We start from the raw sequence: 23,293 nt of genomic DNA, 5'->3' as shown, positions 1-23,293 counted from the left end.
TGTAATCAATCCTAAGATATGTGAGAAATGAAATGTAATTTTAAAAATTAAAAAAAAAAATTACATTTCATTTCTCACATGTCATTATGATAGATTACATGTCATTTCTATATATATCATACTAGGATAGATCACAAGCCATCCTAAGATAAGTTTTATCTGTACTTTATTTCATAGGTACATGCATACTTCTTCTTTTCTTACCAAATATCAAATATGTTAGTTATTATTTAAAATTGTGAAATTTAAGTTTATATTCAAAACAAGGTACTATCCTTTTGGATAAACGATGTGGGCTGCCTAATACCTTCCCCACACTTAACTGAATTTATGAATCTATAATTTTGAATATAATTGTCTAGCTGAAAACTTTTGTATGGCATGCTTGTTCTTCCAATTTGTTTTGGATCCTAGATTTAAATGGTGGTTTTTTCAGTTGTATCTTTCTCTGTGTCATCTATTCAGTTATATAATTTGTCACATGAGTGTACCCAGTATATGTTTGATGGTTGATCCTGTTATCTGGTTGATTGCCAATGCTTAATTACTGATATTTTTGTTTTTCATTGATCAAGGAGTATTGTGGTTTCAAAAAGTTCTCTTTTATCATTGAAAGATTAATTGTGGATGAACTGTCTCTAAGTAGTGGGAGAAAAAAGAAGCCATAAGCTCCAATTTAACTGGCAGCTCTTCCTTATAAGTTCTTGGGGAGGGTGACGATGAGGCCATAGCTTCAAAATCCATTAGATATGTGTGTAACTTACCAATAATAAAATAAAAATAAAAAGCCCCAGAGGAAAATTAAAGAAAGAGGTATACAACTTTTGTATATGGATGCAAAAATGAATTTTTTTTTCATTTTAGGTTTGCATCAAAACCTGATTGGCATTTTTTGAAGTAACAGGTGGTACATACACAATTTTACAGAATTCACTAATTTCATTGACATGCACATATTTTACTGAATTTACTATGATGTTTTGTCTGGATATGATAGTAAGCAGCTAAATTATGCACCTTATTTCTCTCCTTGTCTGTCTTTCTCAAGTTATTGATGTATTTCATATTGTGTCTCCACAATTAGGTGCTAAATACTACCAGAAAGAGGCAAGATATGCTTGTACAAGTTGGTTTGGAGTACAAATGAATGCCACCTGTTACTAAACATTGGATAGCGATTTGGGAGTAGCAATGAATAGAGTCACCACTGCAAGAACAAAAATAAAATGACAATATACATAGAAAGGAAAAAATATGGAAGAAGATATTGTGCTAAAACTTCGAATTAAATAATACTGTAGTACTTAGATGAGGTCAGAATCAAATGTGCACTTTGCTAAACCTTAGGCCTATATTATCATTTTATTTTTTGATATGTTATAGTTTTTTTTTTTTTAATTGTTTTGTTTTTTGTGGTAAGTTATTATTGATAGTATTGGTTATTTGGCAATGCTATAGAAACTAGGATAAAGTACAGAAAAACAAACACAGGTGCTTTATATTCTTATACATTATGGACACTATTTTTTCACAACTACTAAGTGCTAATATGACTTGTGTGCTTGGAGCAACGTCATTTTCAATTGAGCTCACTACTGATACTACTTTTATTATATATATGTTTTTGGCTGAGTAATACAAATTTTTATCAATGAGCAGGTTCATTACAACATCTATGAACAAAAGGGAATGACCAATCCTCCCTTCCCTTAACAATAGATGAGGTTTCTTCAACATTTGGAAAACTGAAAATATCCCACACATTTACTGCACTTGATCCAACCCAAGGGAGGAGAGCTCCATTTCACCATTTAAATAAAAATCTCACAAATGAATAACAGCAAAAATGAGTTTGAAGATAAGGAAATAATACAAGAGACTATTAACAATGAATTTTTTTGTAATGATACTCAAATATGTAATTTAAAAATTCTTGATTATATAATAAAAAGACTAAATTATTTTTTGAATGCATATATCACCTACAAAATTTTATTAGCAATACTTGTTATGGTCTTTTTTCATTAAAAAAAAATCAAAATTAAAATTAACAATATCCTACTTTAAAATAGGATTAATCATATTGTCAATTGAAAATGATATATTAGCAAAACTGCTTAAATACAAAAAAATTAATTGATAAATTTGCATCTCAACTCTCAAGAAGCAAAAAATATTGAAATATTGTATTGAGATGTAAAATTACTAACCAAATATTAAAAAAGAAAAATTGCATCAATTAAACTTATCGTCCTAAGCCTCAAACTGTATTGAGCAAGCCTTGAATCCCGTTGGCTCTATGGAGTCAGCCATGCATAAAACTTGAGCTGAGTTGGAAGGCACCGAAAGCCTAACAGACCCTCTCTATTGTGTCCTCGAATTTTTAGGCACCTCCCATTGATGCTCTCTTTCAAGTTGTTCTGTTTCTTGAAGCTCACAGGAAGGACTTGAACTATGTTACCAACTTACCAGTAAATCTGTCACACATAGGAAAGAGAGACAGACAATCTCCACACACACATAATTGGAGGAAGAGGAATGGTGTTTGACCATTTCAAACTATTGGAAACATTAATGTCCATTGATATTTGGTACTTGCTAAAATGGGCACTAAAGATAAAACAGTATTTTCCACAGTAAGAAACCAACTTTGTCCACAAAAATAGCCACTATTGTTGGGAAAACTCCAACCCATTTTGGCTGTCACATCTTTTCCTCCACTTATATTCAAGAAAATTGTAACAAATTACCAAAATGAAACAAAAACCAATGCCAATTTATCATAGAGATACAAAAGAGAACCTATTTTTTCATTCGTAGTCTCTTGTAATTCTAACCTCCTCACCCAGGAGGGATGGAGATAGAAAAGAGACCAAGAAAAAACTTGTCCAAAAGAACCAAGACTTTTTCTATCGTCCTTATTGCCATCATCACATTCTTCAACATCATCATCATCAGATGGCTATCCTCCTGGTCCTTCTCTACACCTTGTTTTCTGCTTCCACCATTGCCTATTCAGCCTTTGCTCCCTTTGTCCCTCCAGACAACTTCCTCATCGATTGTGGTGCTGACAAATCAAGCATTCTCAATGACGGAAGAACCTTCAAAACCGAAGATCAATCCAAGCAATTCTTACAAGCCAAGGAAGAAATCAAAGTGTCAGTTGAAAAGGGTGATGTTCCTTCACCTATTTACTTGTCAGCAAGGATTTTTGTCACGGATGCAATTTACTCGTTTCACTTGACAAAAGCCGGTTGGCATTGGGTTCGTCTCCATTTCTATCCATTTAAAAATGATCAATTTGACTTGAGCAAAGCTACTTTCTCTGTCAACACCAATAAGTACGTGCTTCTACATAGCTTCAACATGGATAACAACACCAACTATGTCCTCAAGGAGTACCTTTTGAACGTGACTGATCCACAATTCTCAATCAAGTTCATGCCAATGAAGAATTCCGCTGCTTTCATCAATGCCATTGAGGTTGTTTCAGCTCCTGATGACTTGATCACCGATGATGCTAATAACCTTACCCCTGTAGGCAAGTTTTCCGGGCTATCCACATTGTCCTATCAAACCATGTACCGGCTAATGTGGGAGGACCTCTTGTTAACTCTGCAAACGACACGTTGGGAAGGACTTGGACACCAGATGGGTCTTACCTTAAGTCGAAAGCCTTGGCAAAAAGCGTCACCGTTGCGACCACCGTTGTCAAGTACCCCGATGGATTGACACCTCTGATTGCACCACAGTCAGTGTATGCCTCTGCTGTTGAAATGGCTGAGTCAAATGTGAACAATCCTAATTTCAATGTGACGTGGAACTTTGAGGCTGACCCTGCTTTTGGGTACCTAATTAGGCTTCATTTTTGTGACATTGTAAGCAAAGCGCTCAATGACCTCTACTTCAATGTCTACATTAATGGGTTAATGGCAATAGCTGATCTGGATTTGTCGCATGAGTTGGAAAATCAATTGGCAGCTGCATACTACAAGGATATTGTGGTTAATGCTTCTTTGATGTCTAATGGAGAAGTGTCCAAATTGGTCCATCTAAATTGGATTCTGGTGATTTGAACGCCATTTTGAACGGTCTAGAGATATTGAAAATAAGCAATTCTGTGAATAGTCTTGATGGAGAGTTCGGGGTAGATGGAAGCAAGGCCGCTGGTGGCATTGGCACACGAAAAACAGTGGCTGTAGTCGGGTTTGCCATGATGTTTGGAGCCTTTGCGGGTCTTGGTGCAATGGTGTTCAAATGGCACAAGAGGCCTCAAGATTGGCAGAAGAGGAATAGCTTCTCTTCATGGTTGCTTCCTCTTCATGCTGGTGACAATAGCTTCATGTCAAGCAAGAACTCAATCGGGTCTCACAAGAACAACTTTTACTCTTCAACTTTGGGATTGGGCCGGTACTTCTCATTCGCAGAGTTGCAGGAGGCAACGAAGAACTTCGATGCCAATGAAGTGATTGGTGTTGGTGGATTTGGCAATGTGTATCTTGGTGTAATTGATGATGGTACTAAAGTTGCAGTCAAAAGAGGAAACGCACAATCCGAACAAGGCCTCACAGAGTTCCAGACAGAGATTCAGATGCTGTCAAAGCTGAGGCACAGGCATTTGGTGTCCTTGATTGGATATTGTGATGAGAACTCAGAAATGATCTTAGTTTATGAGTACATGGCCAAAGGACCTCTCAGGGATCATTTGTATGGAAAGAACTTGCCACCATTGTCATGGAAGCAAAGGCTAGAGATATGTATAGGCGCAGCTCGTGGACTCCACTACCTTCACACTGGCACTGCACAAGGTATCATTCATCGTGATGTTAAGACCACCAACATTTTGCTTGATGAAAACCTCACTGCCAAGGTATCTGATTTTGGGCTATCAAAGGATGCACCTATGGGGCAGGGGCATGTGAGTACTGCAGTGAAGGAAGCTTTGGTTACTTGGACCCTGAGTATTTCAGGAGGCAGCAATTGACTGATAAGTCAGATGTGTACTCCTTTGGGGTGGTTTTGCTTGAGGCAATATGTGCAAGGCCTGCTATTAACCCTGCACTCCCAAGGGAGCAAGTGAACTTGGCTGACTGGGCAATGCAATGGAAGAGAAAGGGCTTGCTTGACAAGATCATTGACCCTTTACTTGTTGGTTCTATGAATCCTGAATCATTGAAGAAGTTTGCTGAGGCTGCAGAAAAGTGCTTGGCTGAACATGGGGTTGATAGGCCTACAATGGGAGATGTGCTGTGGAACTTGGAGTATACTTTGCAGCTTCAAGAGGCTTTCTCACAAGGAAAGGATGATCAGGATGATGGCAACTCCATTGCCACTGTTGCTGCCTCTCCTGTTATTGTGCCTGCTACCCCAAATGCTTCCACCCCTGATACGCGTCCAGTTTCTCATCCAGAAGAGACTAGCAGTCCAGCTACATCTCAGGCCACTGATGAGCATTCAGGAACCGCAATGTTTGCCCAGTTTACTAATCTCAGTGGTAGATAAAAATTCTAAATTGTGGTGGTGGTGTTCGTGTTCTAGATCAGTATAAGTTTAAGCATCTGGTGGAGATTCCATTTAACCATTTGTAGCAGTGGTGATGGTTTTACTGCTTCATCAGGATTGGGATATTTTAGCAATTTCAAGCTATATGGGCATACATTTCTCTTATAATGATGTGCAAGGATATTTGAAACGATTCTATATCTACACTAGCTCTCTCTTCTGTCTTTCTCCTCTCTTACCAAAGGTATTTCGTTCCATGGTCACGGCGATATTCTGTATTTGTCTACATGGTATGGCGAATGTACCGGTATGGAAGGACGTATACATGTAGTACTAATCATTCTATACATTGTTACTATTATATTTTTGATACTTTTGTTATTGTACTTGTATTTAGGGTAGACTATGCAACTTAGAAGTGATTTGTCAGCAACTTGAAAGGAGGATGATTTTTTTATTGAAAGCATACCAGTTTCTTGTTTTTTATGTTACAGGAATGGATCAACTAGAAATTGCAATGACAAATTGACAACCAAAAACCTTGTAACTCAACTAGCATTTCTTGGTGTTTCCAACTAAAGTTTAAATTTCCTCTCCCCCAACTAGCGAATTATCAAATAAAATTAAAAAAAAATTCCTATGACAACCCTGATTAGCTTCTTCTATATGTTCATCGTACTTGTCTTCTCTAAAAGGTTGAGGGCACCTAAACGTTTGAATATAACTTGAACTAGTCTGAAGCCTTGTCGCTTAGCGGCATTGCCCTATTCTTCCCAATGAGGAGGAGGCAGTATCTCATGGTTTGAAGTAATAGAGACTATGCCAGCAAGATTCATAGTTTTTCTTGCTACAAACCAAAAGACATCGGTGCAAAGAAATAAACAGCACCTCCCAACTTTGAAAATTTATTTTTCTACCAATCCTCCAAATAATTAACATCAATTTTTGTGACTCAAACATTTCCAAAAACTAATTGAATCACTTTTGTAACGACCCAAGGAAAAGCGTTAGCCACATCTGCGATATACCTCAAAAGGACTAGTTACAATTGAGACTCCTTGTAGTTGTTAATAAAGCCCAATTCAACCCAGTAAATACCCGATGTGGGACTCATCACACAATCAATCAATCAAATTGGGGCATCACAATCTCCCCACTTAAATCCTTAACGTCCTCGTTAGGGCCCACTTTTCCGAGCCCACACAGGGTTACCGGGCCGGCTCTGATACCATATGTAATGATCTAAGGAAAAGCACTAGCCACATCTGCGCTATACCTCAAAAGGACTAATCACAATTGAGGCTCCTTGCAGTTGTTAATAAAGCCAAGTTCAACCCAGTAAATACCCGATGTGGAACTTATCACACAATCAATCAATCAAATTGGGGCATCACAATCTCCCCCACTTAAATCCCTAACGTCCTTATTAGGGCCCACTTTTTCAAGCCCACACAGGGTTATCGGGCCGACTCTGATACCATTTATAACAACACCACCCCAACTGTGTAGATATTGTTTGCTTTGGGACCCATACCCCTCACGGTTTTGTTCTTCCCCAGGTTGCGTTGGGGAAAAGGCCTCTACACATTGAAGGGAGGCCATTCTTTATAAGCACATTGCTTCCCTAGGCGATGTGGGATTCCATGGAATGCAAGACCCCCCTTTTTGGGTCACTACAATCCACCCCCCTTACGAGCACACGCGTCCTCGTGTGTGGGACCCACACTTCCGGCTAGGATATGGCTCTAATACCATCTGTAACGACTCTGCCCCAACTGTGTAGATATTATCCGCTTTGGGACTCATACCCCTCACGGTTTTGTTCTTCCCCAGGTTGCGCTGGGGAAAAGGCCTTTACACATTGAAGGGAGGTCATTCTTCATAAACACATTCTCATGTGCTTCCCTAGGCAATGTGGGATTCCATGGAAATTTTTCTTGATGTGCACATTAATTATTCGTTTTATGAAAAACTTGTGGGACAACCTAAATTTATTTAAATTTGTATGTGCGATATATCCTTATATTTTCGAGAATTATGGTTGGATTATTTTTGTGAGCATCTTGAATGGATTATTTGGTATGGGTCCCAAAGCGGACAATATCTACACAGTTAGGGCGGGGTCGTTACAAATGGTATCAGAGCCATGCCCTAGCCGGAAGTATGGGTCCTACACGCGAGGACGCGTGTGCTCGTAAGGGGGGTGGATTGTAGTGACCCAAAAAGGGGGGGGTCTTGCATTCCATGGAATCCCACATCGCCTAGGGAAATACATGAGAATGTGTTTATAAGGAATGATCTCCCTTCAATGTGTAGAGGCCTTTTCCCCACGCAACTTGGGGAAGAACAAAACCGTGAGGGGTATGGGTCCCAAAGTAGATAATATCTACACAGTTGGGACGAGGTCATTACAAATGGTATCAGAGCCATGCCCTAGCCAGAAGTGTGGGTCCCACACACGAGGACGCGTGTGCTCGTAAGGGGGTGGATTGTAGTGACCCAAAAGGAGGGGTCTTGCATTCCATGGAATCTCACATTGCCTAGGGAAGCACATGGGAATGTGTTTATAAAGAATGACCTCCCTTCAATGTGTAAAGGCATTTTCCCAAACGCAACCTGGGGAAGAACAAAACCGTGAGGGGTAAGGAGGGGTCTTGCATTCCATGGAATCTCACATTGCCTAGGGAAGCACATGGGAATGTGTTTATAAAGAATGACCTCTCTTCAATGTGTAAAGGCATTTTCCCAAACGCAACCTGGGGAAGAACAAAACCGTGAGGGTATGGATCCCAAAGCGGACAATATCTACACAGTTGGGGCGAGGTCGTTACAACTTTGAACCCAATTAGGCATTTAAAATTGAGTCTTAAATCTGTTGCAATCTACAAAATCATCCCTATATGGTTATATGAAAATTACCAAACATAGACACACTAAATGATCATATTACACCCTTCTCAAAAAAAAAAAAAAAAAATGATCATATTACATTTATATAAACATATAAAAATAAATAAACTCGTTATGCGGTTTTTTTTTTTTTTTTACTTAAATTAAGCGAGGCAGGGTGACTTAAGTATAAATTAGATAAAAAATTTTACATAGCATAAATGATTTGATTTAAAATCCATTCTTGCCATTTTTTATTTAAAAAGCTCAACCTTTTATACAACTAGTTCTCAAAAAAAAAAGTTCTCAAAATTTCTTTAAAGAAAATCAATTTTTTACACAAGTATTAAGGGAAAAAAAAAAACACTTAATCCATTATGAGTTCAAGGGGAAAAAGGTCAAACTATACACTAATTTTTAAAAATAAAAATTAAATTTAAAAAAAATAAAAATAAAAAATAAAAATAAAAAAATAAAAATTAAAAAAAAAAACCTACGTTTGTAGGCACACAATCTATCCTTAGAAGCAACATCATTTGCCGCTCCCAAGTCCCAAAGGTCCTTTTTTTTTTTCTTTTGTTTATATATATGCCTTTTTTTAATTTAATTTTCTGTATGAGGCTATGAACCATCCCAATATATTTACACTTGCTTTTTGCTTAAGCAATATTAACTATTAAAGATGGTTTTTCCCGACCAAAAAAATAATATTGAAGGAGGGTTTTCTCTATGCATAGATACCATTTATGAAATGTTCTTATTTTCACAATTGTGGAAACAGAAATCACAATTGCAAAAATATGGTAATATTTTCATGTTATGTACGGTCATTTTTACCTACAAGTAATTAGATGAGCCAATTTCCTTACCCAAATTTGTGCAATTTCCTTACCAAAAAAATAAATAATAGATATAATAAGATTTGAACAAGAAAACCCACTACAAAAATCATTACTTTAATTCCAATCGAAGACAGGATTTAGCAAATTAGAAGGACCATGAGGACAAATTTCCTATGAACCTAGATGGGCCATGGGTCAACCTATGTACTATAAATTTGTGTAGTCATATTAGACATGCTCATCCAAGTGGGTGCACTAAATTGAATACACTTTTAATCCATTAGTCAAGTGGGAATACAAAGTGAATGGCCTAAATCATCTTAATTCTCCACCACATTAAAATGTTCAAAGTTGCTATGCATTATTAAGAGTGATATATGGGAGGCATAAAGTGAGATGCCTTAAAAAAGGGTAGGTTGTTTGAATGAAGCAGAGAGAGTGTTGTAGATAAGGATATTGCAATGTCTCCATCTGTAAGCAAAACCAAAACCTGTGGGTGGCTCCAAACAGCCCACATTTATCGAACCTAAAATGTAACTCCTATCAATGACGTGTGAGCTCTTATCCCCAACATATTTGTGAACGTTACATCCACCAATCTCTTTTCTCATGAACATAATCTATATATAAAGCCCCCTCATAATCAACATCTCCTTCCTCATCAACTCTCTCTCTCTCTCTCTCTCCCTCTCTCTCTCTCTCCAAAAAAAAAATTATCTCTCTCTCTTGTTCTCTCGTCAAAATTAAGCCAAATATGGAGAAAGAAACTGACGACATGAGGTCTTTCGACATGGATGCACTTAGGACAAGTCTTCCACAAAAGTAAGCACTCATTTATTCTTGATTTTGTGTTTTACTATAGTTTGAGCTTTCTTCTTTGACTTTGATAGAAACAATAGAATTTGAATATATGGCATCCACTACATGATAATCGCTATGTTCTTTACCTTGTAGCTAATACTCCAATATTCTTTTAGTGTAAGCAGGTTTAGATCTCATTCAAACACATTTTACCAATTGAACTAACTATAACGCACCCATGATTAAGTTTTATATCATGCAAAGTTTGGAAGTTATTTCAAATCCTATGGCTCAAAATACTTACATGCTTTGTTTTTGTTTTTGCAGGAGAGGACTGTCAAGGTACTATTCAGGTAAATCAAGGTCATTTACATGCATGGAAGATGTTCGTTGCTTAGAGGATTTGAAGAAACAAGAACACCAAGATGCTAAGAAAAGGAAGAAATATTCGGATAGGAATAAAGGCACCCCCCACATTCCACCAAGTCCATGTAGAAGAATATCCAGTAGCACACAATGTGCTCCACCTTATATTGGAGTGTGAATATTATGTATCAAGCGGAATCAAGGCATATCATCGGTTCTTGCGTTGATTATTGAGATTTTGTAAATCCACATTTTGTATATTATAGGAGTTTCAAAACTTTTATAATAATTGTAACATGTTTCATTCTATAACATAATTATATTGTAAATATACCATCTTTATTGATAAACTATGATTTTTATTTTTTTATACTGGAAAAGGTTTTTTTTTTATAATTAAAAAGTTAAATTTACATTTTTCATTTTCTTACCTCTTCTATAAAAGAACCCTTACCCTATATCCTAAATTTATACCCCCATCTAGATTGTTAGGACACCACCTTATCAAGTTTCTCCCCTTTTTTTTTTTTTAATTCAGATTTGATTTCAACTGTTCATTTCATGTAATTTCATAGGTGCGTAAATGATAACAGTGAGTTCAATCCTCTAAGTAAAAGACTAGTTGTATTGATGCTAAGATCTTCCTATATCAGACATTGTGCTGTTCATAATGTCACACTCAAAATTATGTATCCAATGGTACTCCTCCTCAAGTTTGAGTTTTTATGTCATGGATGTCCCTAATCCTCTCCCATTGTAATATGAATAAGCTTTTTGATTTGGATACTGCAAATCTCATCCAATGTACAATCTTCCTCTCAAAGACAACATTATTTGGGTCCATAACCACAGTGAGATATTTTTGGTTAAACCAACCTACCTTACTGATCAATCTATCTATCAGATTTGAGCACTCAGGTCCTCTTCTTACTAGTGAAATGTGAATGTAAAACACTTTGGAGTCTCAGAATAATTTGTTTCTCATTAGATCTCATTATTATTCACCAGAAACAAAAACAAGAATAGCTTTATGGGACTCCTAGTAAAAAAATGTAGCATGTAACTTACAGTGCCTACTACACCTCTGGATGCTCCAATCGGTTCCTTTGATCCGCGTCTTATGAACGATGGGGCTTTCAAAAACAGAAATAACAATGAAAGATTACACCATCTGAAACCACGGTTTCAAATAGCACGAGTCTGGCTTGCAACATCATGGTCATTAAATCAATCACTGAATTCATGTCAGGTCAATCCCATCAATGCTACAGTCCCACTAAAGTCTAAACTCTGTTAATTTAGCTAGGAAGAATACACATTGTCCCTACACTGTAAAACATACAAGGGAATGGAGAGGCCAATTAACCATATCTAACTCAGAGCACAAAAACTAAATATTTAGGCCTAAAGCAACCATTGTGAGTACCAAAGAATCGCCATATCTCCCTATTTTGATACAAAATTATGATGTAAGTTGCACCCTCCATAATTAAGTCCAAGCAAGGACTATTGCATCCTTTTCCTCTTGTTGAGGCCCGGATCATCATCAAGCATCACAAGATCATCATCATCATCAACCACTTCCAATTTCTCATGATTTTTAGTTTCACCAGTAACACTCGAAAGGTCTTGACCAGAAATCTCAGATATTCTTCTTTTCTTCCCAGAAGGAACATCCATCTCAACATTATCTTCAGCCTCCACGGCACCNTAAAACACTTTAGAGTCTCAAAATAATGGAAGGATTGAATTTTACAGAAAATTGATTGGGAGCTACTGACCATCACCCATATTAACCATCTCTTTTTTCCTAAATCTCTTTGCCTCTATAGTTTGGATGAACTCAAAATGGCCTTTTAATTTTGCAAATCTGCCATTAAAGTGCACTTAATTGGGTAAAGATTGATCATCCCCTTCATCCTTTCTAACCATTTCCAAAACCAAAAAAAAAGGCTTCCAATGTCTGGACTGTTTTAGATGTCTCTGTCTCAGGCTCTCATGCTTGGTCAAAAGGCAAAACCACCCAGTTAGGCTTAGCCGTCTCAAAAGCTTCAAAACTAGGGCTCAAGCATGTTCAATTTGAAAGTGATGCAAGAGTCATGATGGATGCTATTAACCATTTAAGGGGTTAATAGAACGAATCGCAGTTTTACCATTAAACTGTAACCGCTACAATGTGATTATTGTATATAAATGGATCTTTTGTCAAACAAAAAAAAAATGGGTCATAATTAAAACGATAGGATCATAAAAGAGTCATGAAAATTAGAGCGTTGACATGCTTTGGCTAAGGAGACTAATGAGATTGGGGAAAGATGATTTATTTAAATAACTAAAAAAACACACTTTTTTAGTTATTTAAATGAGGTAAAGTAATGTCAAACCAAAATACCCAACAAGCGTTAACTCTCCTTGAAAAGAAAGTGATCCAGCCGCACCTTCCAATATGGCTACCTTGTTATGAATTCACTTCAGTCACTAGCCCTGCCTTCTACATCCCCCTCCTTGTGGCTAATGTAACGACTTCAAGCATAGCCAACTTCCATAGTGTGATGGGCGGTGTGTACAAGGCCAAGGCCCAAGAACGAATTCCCCGCCGTATTGCTGACCAATGATTACTAGCGATTCCAGCTTCATGCAAGCGAGTTGCAGCCTACAATTCAAACTGAGGACAGGTTTTTGGGGCAACGGTTTAACCGACCACCCAACAGGAGCTTGAAGCCATTAGAAAAGATATTCCTGACTTGTTCCTTTTGTTGCTTCTGAATTTTAATTTTGCCCAAGATCTTGTAATACTTAGGGCCACAATGTTGCACTTAGGGCCTCGTTTTGTAAGACTTGGGAACCCATCTCATTAATCGAGGAGCATGACTAGCCAATCCCCCTATTTCTCCTTTTGTTTCTCATTAGATCTCATTATTATTCACCAGAAACAAAAACAAGAATAGCTTTATGGGACTCCTAGTAAAAAAATGTAGCATGTAACTTACAGTGCCTACTACACCTCTGGATGCTCCAATCGGTTCCTTTGATCCGCGTCTTATGAACGATGGGGCTTTCAAAAACAGAAATAACAATGAAAGATTACACCATCTGAAACCACGGTTTCAAATAGCACGAGTCTGGCTTGCAACATCATGGTCATTAAATCAATCACTGAATTCATGTCAGGTCAATCCCATCAATGCTACAGTCCCACTAAAGTCTAAACTCTGTTAATTTAGCTAGGAAGAATACACATTGTCCCTACACTGTAAAACATACAAGGGAATGGAGAGGCCAATTAACCATATCTAACTCAGAGCACAAAAACTAAATATTTAGGCCTAAAGCAACCATTGTGAGTACCAAAGAATCGCCATATCTCCCTATTTTGATACAAAATTATGATGTAAGTTGCACCCTCCATAATTAAGTCCAAGCAAGGACATTGCAGCCTGTGAAGCATTTGATGTGCTCCCACCATTGCCATTAGGCTTATTATCATCCTTTTCAACTGAAGCTTGAGTCCATCCAGAGAGAAGCATTCCATCAGGTTCCTTTTCTTCATCAAATTCCTCTCTGTCAGAAAGAAATGTACACAGAATTTACTAAGTAGCTCAGATACAGAAACCAAAGACAAACCCCAACCCACCACTTTCGCCCAGAGGGAAGGGGGGAGGGGGGAACATTTCTCAAAAAAATTATTGGAAGGTTACACATGTAGGGTCTTGAATCCACAACTTCACTCTCCAGCTAGCACTTATTATGGGAGCAGGTGGCAATTGAGCTAGAACTCATTGGCAAATTGACCATCAAAATTTAAAAGCCAAGGGATGATTACACATTCCACACACACACACACACACATCTTATCTTATTCACATGACATTACAGACTGCATATTTTAAAGCAATTATACATGTATTATCACATAAGCAGATTGGACAGATCCTGTAAAATCAAATATCAGAAGGGAATCCGTGGTAGTTTATTCATCACCTGGCATTTGCTAGTTTAAAGGCACAATTTCAAGCATAAAAAAAGTGACTTCTAACAACCATGTAAAATCATTTGAGATATCACTACAACGAGACTGATTTCAGCCACTAAACCCATTCTCAGAAAATGACTCACTAATAAAACACCCTTTCACAAAATTCTTCTACCCACAAATGAGAGTGCAAACACCAAGAAATCTTACTGGAAAGCATTTATCCTAAAACAATTCTAAACCAAAGGATCTGCTACACAGCAAATGTTAGTCCAAAAACCAAGTGGAAATACTTTTTTTTTACATGTAATAAAATTTTTATTCAAAGGGCAAGTCCAAATACAATATAATAACATCATCCCACATACAAGCTATAGCCTATAAAACAAAACAAATTAAGGGTTGTGGAATGTAGGTAGATAAAGAACATATCCAGATGCAACTCTGAAGACATAGGTTGGCATCTGTTTAGGATGTTATTTTGCAGTTTATTATGTGCAACATATGGCAAGAACGAAACAACAGAATTTTCAAAGGGGAGTGTTCTATCATTGAATTGAAGTGCATTTTCCTTCTATCTTTGTTTGAATGGAGGAGTGCTTTGAGCGGTCTTGACAAACCCTATGTTTTAGATTTTGTAGATTTATGTAATTTTGGGCAGTCTTTTGCTTTCCTTGTACACGTCCTGTATACCAACGAATTTGCTTCTTTTCTTGTTTTTTCTCATTTTTTCAATGAAGTTTTTATTTACCAATCAAAAAAAAAAAAAAAAACCCTGAAGACATGTCACTTCCGTGTACATGTCCTGTGTACCAAGGAATTTGCTTCTTTTCTTGTTTTTTTTCTCATTTTTTCAATGAAGTTTTTATTTACCGATCAAAAAAAAAAAAAAAAACCCTAAAGACATGTCACTTCCTTTTCTTTACTTTTCTTTTTCTCTTTTTATTTTGATGAGTCTCAGGACATCTCACACTTGTGTTAAAACAGAAAAGCTAGCCATCCAGACAGTTGTGAAACTAGGAAATATAAGGGACTTTCACAAATTAGATAGAAAGTTTATAATTTTTTTTCTTTAGGCCTTGTTTAGGAGAAGGGAATTGAATGAAATAGAAAGGAATGAAAAGAATAATTTTAGAATATTCTTTCCTTCCCTTGTTTGAGAATTTTAATGGAGAGAATGAAAAGTTCATTTCCTTGTTTGGGAGTTTAAGTGAAAGGGAATGGAATGGGAAGGAAAGAACACGCATTCCTCTCTATTCCCTTAAAATCTCAAATTTTCATTCCCCTCAAATTTAAGAGGAATGAGAGGGAATGAAATTAGATTTAATGACTTTTTTACTAAAACTCCCAAAATATCCCTATATATTCAACCTTTTATTTTAAAATAAGGATCTAATAGTAATATTGTCATAAAATGATTCCATTCCATTCCCTCCATGTTGCTCCCAAACAAGATTACTTACATTCCATTCATTTTCATTCTTTTATTTTAAAACATCCAATCAAGGTTACTTAATTCCATTCCATTCCATTCTTTTCCATTTCTTTCCCTTACTTAAATACGTTATATTCCATTCCTTTCCTTTCCATTCCTTTATAATCATTCCATTTCATTCCCTTATGAACTCCCAAACGGAGCCTTAAGCAAGAAAAAATGAAGCTCATACTAGAGGATATATATATTGGGTAAAGAAAAACCTGTGCTTGATATTGATATTGCAAGTAAGTTCTTGTTTTAGATCCTCAACTGTAACTGTAGTCCCACTAGTAATTGGAGAAGGAAGCTCAGACAATACCTGAGATTTAAAGAGGAAAAACCTGCATTGAGAATACAATGGCAAGAAAGACTAAACACAAAGAAAGAAAACATACCTTCTCAAGGTTTGCTGCATAATTCGCAACCATGGCTTCATCAAGATCATCACCAACTTCATATAGAAGTGCTGCCTTATGCATAATAAGTGGAAAGTACATCCCAAGCTTGGCCTTAACAATCTTTTCAACAAAGTCTCGCAATTTTGCACGATGAGTATTGATCTCGAGCGTTAGTGGACTCTATTTTGAGTCAAAAATATGTCAGCATATTGCAATTGTGAGTAAAATGTAATAAAAATAAATACCATTAAAATTTACAAGAGGGTGAGAGGAAAGGAAGATCTAACATGCCTCAGAACAAACGTAGCAAGATTTGTTAGCTTCAAATGGTTCCACTGGCATCAGCAGCATCTTCCTTGTCGGATGCTCTAAACAATATGTCATCCTATAAACATCCCAATCAGATTAGAGCAAGCCAGCCCCAAAATAGATTTAAACAAAAAGAAAAGGAAAAAAACTACTCAATTCATGCTATAACATTATCATCAAAAATGGTGCCTTGCCAACTTCAAACAGGTAAAAATTTCTGAACAAAAACATGATTAATATCCTTAATAAGTTGCAAATCTAAAAAATTCTTCCCCAATAGCAGTTGGGCTTCAATGTTCACTTATGATGGAATTGACACCATTCGCTCACTCTAGAGAAAAATTGAAAATGACTCTCCAAGTTGGACCCTGCCCTTTAGCTCTAATAAGCCAACCATAGCAAAATAATTCAAATGGAAAACCATGAACTTACCCACTACAGAATACACACACACACACACACACACACACAGCATCTTTTATCTTTTTATTAGTTGGGGTTGTCAAAAGTTAAAGCATCTTTTCTTCTTTAAGCAAACATAGATGACAATGAATTCAGCTGCAAAATGCTCATTGACAAATCAGGTAAAGACCTTGTCATATGCAAATAACTACAAGTCAATAAACATGAATTAAAACAAACCAAAAACTGTAAAACCATTGCTTCCACTATCACAACATGAGAACAAGCATTTACAAAATCAAAGGCTAACTGTACTTCAAAAGGAATACACATCCAATAGAAAAGAATATACACCGAGCACACCTATAATTGTTGGTATCATTTTGCAGCACCTTGATTGCCTCTATCACAATCAACCCCGCAATTATAGCATTTGTTGTTGCAACAGCATGGACAATATTACCAGCAATACCTTTGGCTTCAAAAAGGCTATGCAAAGGGATTCCAAAAGAAGAAGCCCTTATATTTGCAGCTGCAGTAACAAACTCCACAGCCAATTGATCATCTTTGTCAAAAGTCAGGTTTCCAATCTCCTGCTTACCAGCAAATTAAAAAATAAATGAATAAAAAAAATAAAAAACCTTCAAAGTATGGTGTTGACTGTTGACATCGAAAATAAATCAAATGGTCGATAGCTTTTTCCAAAATACAGCAATAGTTCAAACCAAACCTTCTCCCTTTTCATGAAAAATAATTTGAAAGCCTCCATAAAGATTCTACTGTTTTCCTTAAGGCACCATATATCCTGTGGATTCTTCATGCCCAGAGATGCCATGGCAGATACTGAAGATGGATCACCTGCTGCACAATCTTTATCCACATTTCCATTCTGTTGAGCAATTTCATCATGCAAGAAATCCCTGCTATATATAGGCTTTGGTCTATTACGGTTTTTCCATGTCTCTTCATTAGATAAAGCTTCTTCAATGTTATAACCAAACACGTGATCATATACTCTCCTTCCATACTGTTCAATGTCTTCATCTTTTCTACGTTCAAATACATCTTCTACATGTTCTGATGAGCTCGTAGCATCAGTAGAACGCACGTTTAAATCATTTTCCTGATTTTTGTCTCCAAATAACTTTGTGAAAAGTAAGTCCTTTGCCCATACAATACAGTGAACAAACTGCAAAAGTTAAACAAATATGTCATAGCCTAGGACTTACAAAGCATGAGTTTATCTTGAAAATGATCAAAGCAAGAAGCCTAAATCATTAACCCTTGTGACAAATGATCATTCACACATGATTATAAATGCAATTCCTGTAAGCTGTTAGAAACCATATGACATTCTGCATTTTTTAACTGTTCGATCGGAAAACAAATTACAGTTGCACTTTTAGATAATTATCTACCAAAATCTAAAAGAAATGGTAGTCACAATAACTAGGGAGCCGCAAGTTAAAGCTTTTCTGCCCTTTGTAAATGGGTGTAATTTTTCTTGTTCTTTTCTTCTTCCTTTTTTTTTTTTTTTGCCACCTCCCAGGTTTCCACGGTAATTTTTCATTTTTAGAGGTGTTCCTCTCACAATATTGTGCTTGGTCCCTTCAATGCCTCTTCACTGCAGCTTGATTTCCTCAACATCATCTTACTACATATCTTCTATTTTCACATTATTGGAATTGTTATTTAAATACTTACAAGCCCAACCAAGACAAGACCTCAACTATTTTATTAAAAACAATTGTCTAGTTAAAAGTATTAAGTAATAATTCATGGCAGACAAACTAATCAAAAAAAAAAAAAAAAAAATGATTCATGGTAGACAACTGCCAACTAAAGGCTCATGTTTTCCAACTCAAACATACTAAAGCAGCTGATTAAAAATGAAACAATAACAAACCAATAAGCATTTGAAATACCTTTGATGGTGTACTAGTAATAGTGCAAACAGGATAAGTTTTGGGGGCAGGTTTTGGCTGACACTCATAGCACTCTGTTCTTCCCTTCACATGTACAGTTACCTGCTTCCACAAATTAGTAAAAATAAGGAAAAAGATACCATCATCAATGAAGGAGCCACAATCTAGTACTCTAAAAATCAACTGTTCAGAATAATTATCCTATAACTGTTATAGAGAGCACCATCCTTATCAAAATAACAAATGCCATATATAATTTTTTTGATAAGTTACAAATTTCATATATATGAATAAAAAGTGCAACCACTTTCTTATCAAATCATCTTTGGAAAAACAAACAAGAGTTATGATTTGCAATTATTTTATGAATCAATAAACCTACTTTGTGTGTGTGTGTGTGTGTGTGTGTAGAAATACACAAAATACAATGATCAAGGGAAAGGGAAATGACAAACACACATGCGCACAAACAAAGCATAATTGAGTAAAGTCCATATTACAGACCTGCTTTAGTATAAGATAAATAATTTCTTCCAAATAAATATAGATAATAAATGTAAATCACCTGCCCAAGGAAGCCAGTAGTCCCACTTTCAACCAAAGGAACTTCAGCAGCCAAGCATAGGCGATTCACATGTCGTCTTGCATCTAAGTTGTCAAGGCCGTTCAGAACAACATTAAATTGCTTGAAGAAGTCCACATTAAAGTCAGGATCCTTGACATTGGCATGGTATGGCGTTATGCTTATGTGAGGTCTAAATTTTAAGACAGCATCCCGAGCAACCTGGTTGAAAATTCTATGAGAAGATCATAAAAAAGAAGGTGCCTGTGCAAGATATTAGAAATGTACTAACTTTGGCCTTGGATTGCCCAACATGTGATTTTCGGAATAGAAATTGTCTGTTAAGGTTGCTGACTTCAATAGTGTCCATGTCAATCTGCAAATTAGAAGTAACAAATGCATGAGAAAATTGTTACAAAAACAACAATGTATTCCGACAAGTCTCCTGCTTAAAACAACAAAAAACTTTGAAAAGATCATCAGAAAATACAGTATCACCACGGCCACACAAATTGTAGACAGAAAAGAGTTTATCAAACAAGAATGAATAATCACAAAATTATCCAGAAAGAATCAAATATCAAGTGGAGACTGGAGAGAGGAGATGGGGGAATGGAACACATGGGCTTCTTTATCTTATGATTATACGAATATGATATACATGGTTAGTTTCAAGTTATACATGGTGTAAATATAGGTTAATGTCAGTTATACCACCCAATATCTTTTTATTGGCAAAGTATTTTGTCAAATTGCCCATTAAATTATATGTTTTCCATACCCATCATGCTCATCAAATATCAAGATGAATGGGAATTAAGAGTCATCTCCATCTTTAAGAGTGCTATTTATTTTTTTAATATTTTAAAATACACTAAATGCATAGTTTTATGGATTGGGTAGTAAAGGGCATCCGATTGATTTGAAATTTAACATCGATGATTATTGAGCAGTTTAATTTTATAAATAGTTACCACTATTTGAACCTAACCCAATATGTATATACACGTTTGAGCACATGCACAAAGACAAATAATTGTCAATACAGATATATAAATATATATATATATATATATATTATCTAGAAAATGTTAACTCGAATCTGTAGTAGCTAATGTTGCAAAAAGTAGCCATATTTCCCACATTAACTGCAAGAATATTACAAAAACTCATATTTGCACCTTCTAGATCACCCAAGAGAGGGTTAGCACAACCAAAACCATAGCTACTCAACTGCAACCACCAGAATCTCTTAACTCCAAGACCATTCATATCCTATCACCATGACTACCTATCCTACAACCACCACTAGCCAACACATCAGTCTTTGACCACACCTCATCATGACCTTCAAAAGCACCACCACCAAGACAAACATTTTTACTGAGCTCATTACACAACCATTTTAGGCTACCAATCATGATTAATGCAGTACAGCCACCTCAGACCCCTTGCTAGGAACACCACCACATCCAACAATATTTAAGATTCAATCAGCACATATGCCATTGCTAGATGCTATCACTGAACCAATAAAACAGCAAGACCATTCTCATGATCTCCAACAACCCTTCACAAACAGAAACCAACTTTGCCTCCATTACTGAAACCTTCCACGATGACCCAGTAATTATTAACACTTTTGCATTCCAAAACTAGTTAACCTTCACCACCAATACACCCAACACTGACCACCCAATGAGCTATAGCACAACTGGCACCTCCTTCCTTATAAGTTACGGGAGGAGGGAGGATGACATCATGGGTCCATCAAGTAAAGTATTCCCACCACGTCTCTACCAAACCGGTAAAAATCTTGAAATGGAAGAATCTCAAAATCCTAGCCCAAACTGAAGTACCGGTGGCACTCGCTAACTAGCTGGCCTCAAGATATAACTGACACTTTAATTACATATCAGTCAGTCCAACCCCAACTGAAGTTTAAACCCTCGACGACACTCAGATTTAACCTTATTGGTCTATAACTACACGTGCCGGAACCATCCACATAGCACAACTCACACAATACAAACAAAATCAGAAACTCCAAGCTTAAAAATTCTTAAGCATATACGATACAGGACGATACAGGACAATAAGGGAAAAGATTTATAACCATTTAAAGTAAAACTCCTCTCACTTGTTACGTTATGCAAGCACAGCAACATTAAATTAATCAACGTTTTTGGTAAGTACTAAATCGAATTTCATAAATCCTAGTACCTTACAAAAATTCCCCAACAAGACAAACCCTAAGCAATCACTAAAACCCTCCGAGAACCAAACACACATAAAAAAACCTTCAATCAACTAGTAAACAGAAGCTAAAATTACTAAAACCCTAGAATAATAAACAGTGGTCAAAGTAGAAGAAACCAAAAACCCAGTAATAAGAATAGAAGAAAACTGACAATATGAATGTCTTGGAAGCCAGAGAGAGCGAGAGTCTTGAGAAGCTCGCAACCGATACCGCCGGCACCAACCATAAGGACTTTCGCGCCCTACAAAAAAAAAATCCAAAACCCCCAAATATTAAAGAGAGAGAGAGAGAGAGATTAGGGTTTTTGAGGGGGAAGGGGAGTACCTTAATGGAAGATAACTGGTTTTGAGAAGCCATTAGACAGAGAACAAGAAGGAGGAGAGTGAGTTGGAATTTGGAATATGGAAGGTTTAATAAGAAGAGTAGAATTATTATTATTATTATATACCATCCATAGAGATAGAGAGCGAGAGAGAGGGGTTGTGAGGAATCGAACGTGGAGAGAGAAATGGTGAAGAATCTAAGAGAGAGAGAGAGAGAGAGAGAGAGAGAGAGAGATAGAAGAGTAGAATTATTATTATTATTATATACCATCCATAGAGATAGAGAGCGAGAGAGAGGGGTTGTGAGGAATCGAACGTGGAGAGAGAAATGGTGAAGAATCTAAGAGAGAGAGAGAGAGAGAGAGAGAGAGAGAGAGAGAGAAAAGGGCGTGAGTGACCGTAGGCTTCGTGGAAAGGTCGCACACACGACACACGACTAAATAGTTGTTTGCTTCTGCTGCTTCTTTCTGCTGTTGCCGCTGCTGCTGCTGCAAAGAGAGAGTGTTAAAAAGTGGGGACTGGGATGTGAGGTAGGGGGCGCCAAATTATTATTAAGATTTATTACCTAATCAAAAAGTTGAAGTGATGATATTCTCAATCTCATCTCTCTCTCTCTATATGGAAAATGGAAGATTGGAATTGTTTGCCTTTGCAAACCTATAAAAATAAATAATGGTTAGTATTACTAGCCCTACAAATAAAAAATAATTACAATATATTTGTATAACACATTATTGTCCTTGTCATATCAGCCCATTTGAGAAACTACTCTCTTTTTCTTTTTTTTAATAGAGTTTTGAGTCTTTTGATGACAGAATATGATATAAAAGTATTCCATACTTACATAAATAAATAAGTATTTTATAATTTCATTCAATTAATTCACTTAATGACTAGTGTTTATGCGTGTAATAATATTTTTTTTTCTTTTTAATGTTATAATGTTTAAAAGTGATATATAAATAATTATTTGTACTTTTTTTTTTAAGAAATAAGTAAAGTAACGTGGAATAATGTTTAAAAATGAGATAAAAATAGTGTCGTAAGTTTTAAGTTGAATAAAGAAGATTAAGGAAAAAGCCTAAAATTTAGGAACAGTAAAGTTTACGTTTTTTAATTTAAAATTATTTAACTAAAAAATAGGGGTGCTTTAGAAAGTTTAAGAATTTATGTGAGGGTATTTTAGTACGCAAAATGTTGAAACTCAAATAATAAATCATCTTATTAATAATATAGATATAGATTATTATTATTGTTGTTGTTG

General features: G+C 36.2%; 2 protein-coding genes and 1 long non-coding RNA gene across 3 annotated transcripts; 2 read left to right on the top strand and 1 right to left on the bottom strand.

The window, feature by feature from the left end:
- The first annotated feature begins 2,738 nt into the window (after nt 1-2,738).
- On the top strand, nt 2,739-6,033 carry LOC112022859 (probable receptor-like protein kinase At4g39110). Its single transcript, XM_024055485.2, is given in 4 exon segments — nt 2,739-3,586; nt 3,589-4,032; nt 4,035-4,931; nt 4,934-6,033. Coding segments are annotated over 4 exon segments (2,538 nt in total). The 5' UTR covers nt 2,739-2,958; the 3' UTR covers nt 5,503-6,033.
- A 3,599-nt stretch (nt 6,034-9,632) lies between these two features.
- Nucleotides 9,633-10,729, top strand: LOC136061848 (uncharacterized). Its single transcript, XR_010623706.1, has 2 exons — nt 9,633-10,055; nt 10,362-10,729. It is a non-coding gene; the product is annotated as an uncharacterized LOC136061848 (long non-coding RNA).
- An 887-nt stretch (nt 10,730-11,616) lies between these two features.
- LOC112032204 (SUMO-activating enzyme subunit 2) lies at nt 11,617-22,266 on the bottom strand. Its single transcript, XM_065760211.1, has 12 exons — nt 22,031-22,266; nt 21,858-21,947; nt 19,739-19,822; nt 19,450-19,668; nt 18,885-18,986; nt 17,690-18,148; nt 17,323-17,552; nt 16,540-16,633; nt 16,246-16,428; nt 16,072-16,169; nt 13,833-13,961; nt 11,617-12,108 (listed from the first exon to the last, which is right to left on the bottom strand). The coding sequence occupies exons 1-12, from the start codon at nt 22,061-22,063 to the stop codon at nt 11,907-11,909; spliced, it is 1,923 nt and encodes a 640-aa protein (XP_065616283.1). The 5' UTR covers nt 22,064-22,266; the 3' UTR covers nt 11,617-11,906.
- Between the last annotated feature and the right edge of the window lie 1,027 nt (nt 22,267-23,293).

Source organism: Quercus suber, unplaced genomic scaffold, assembly GCF_002906115.3.
Source record: "Quercus suber isolate HL8 unplaced genomic scaffold, Cork oak 2.0 scaffold_357, whole genome shotgun sequence".
Taxonomy (NCBI): domain Eukaryota; kingdom Viridiplantae; phylum Streptophyta; class Magnoliopsida; order Fagales; family Fagaceae; genus Quercus; species Quercus suber.
The sequence above is the reverse complement of the archived record's forward strand: the minus strand, read 5'-3'. Positions and strand labels throughout refer to the sequence as shown.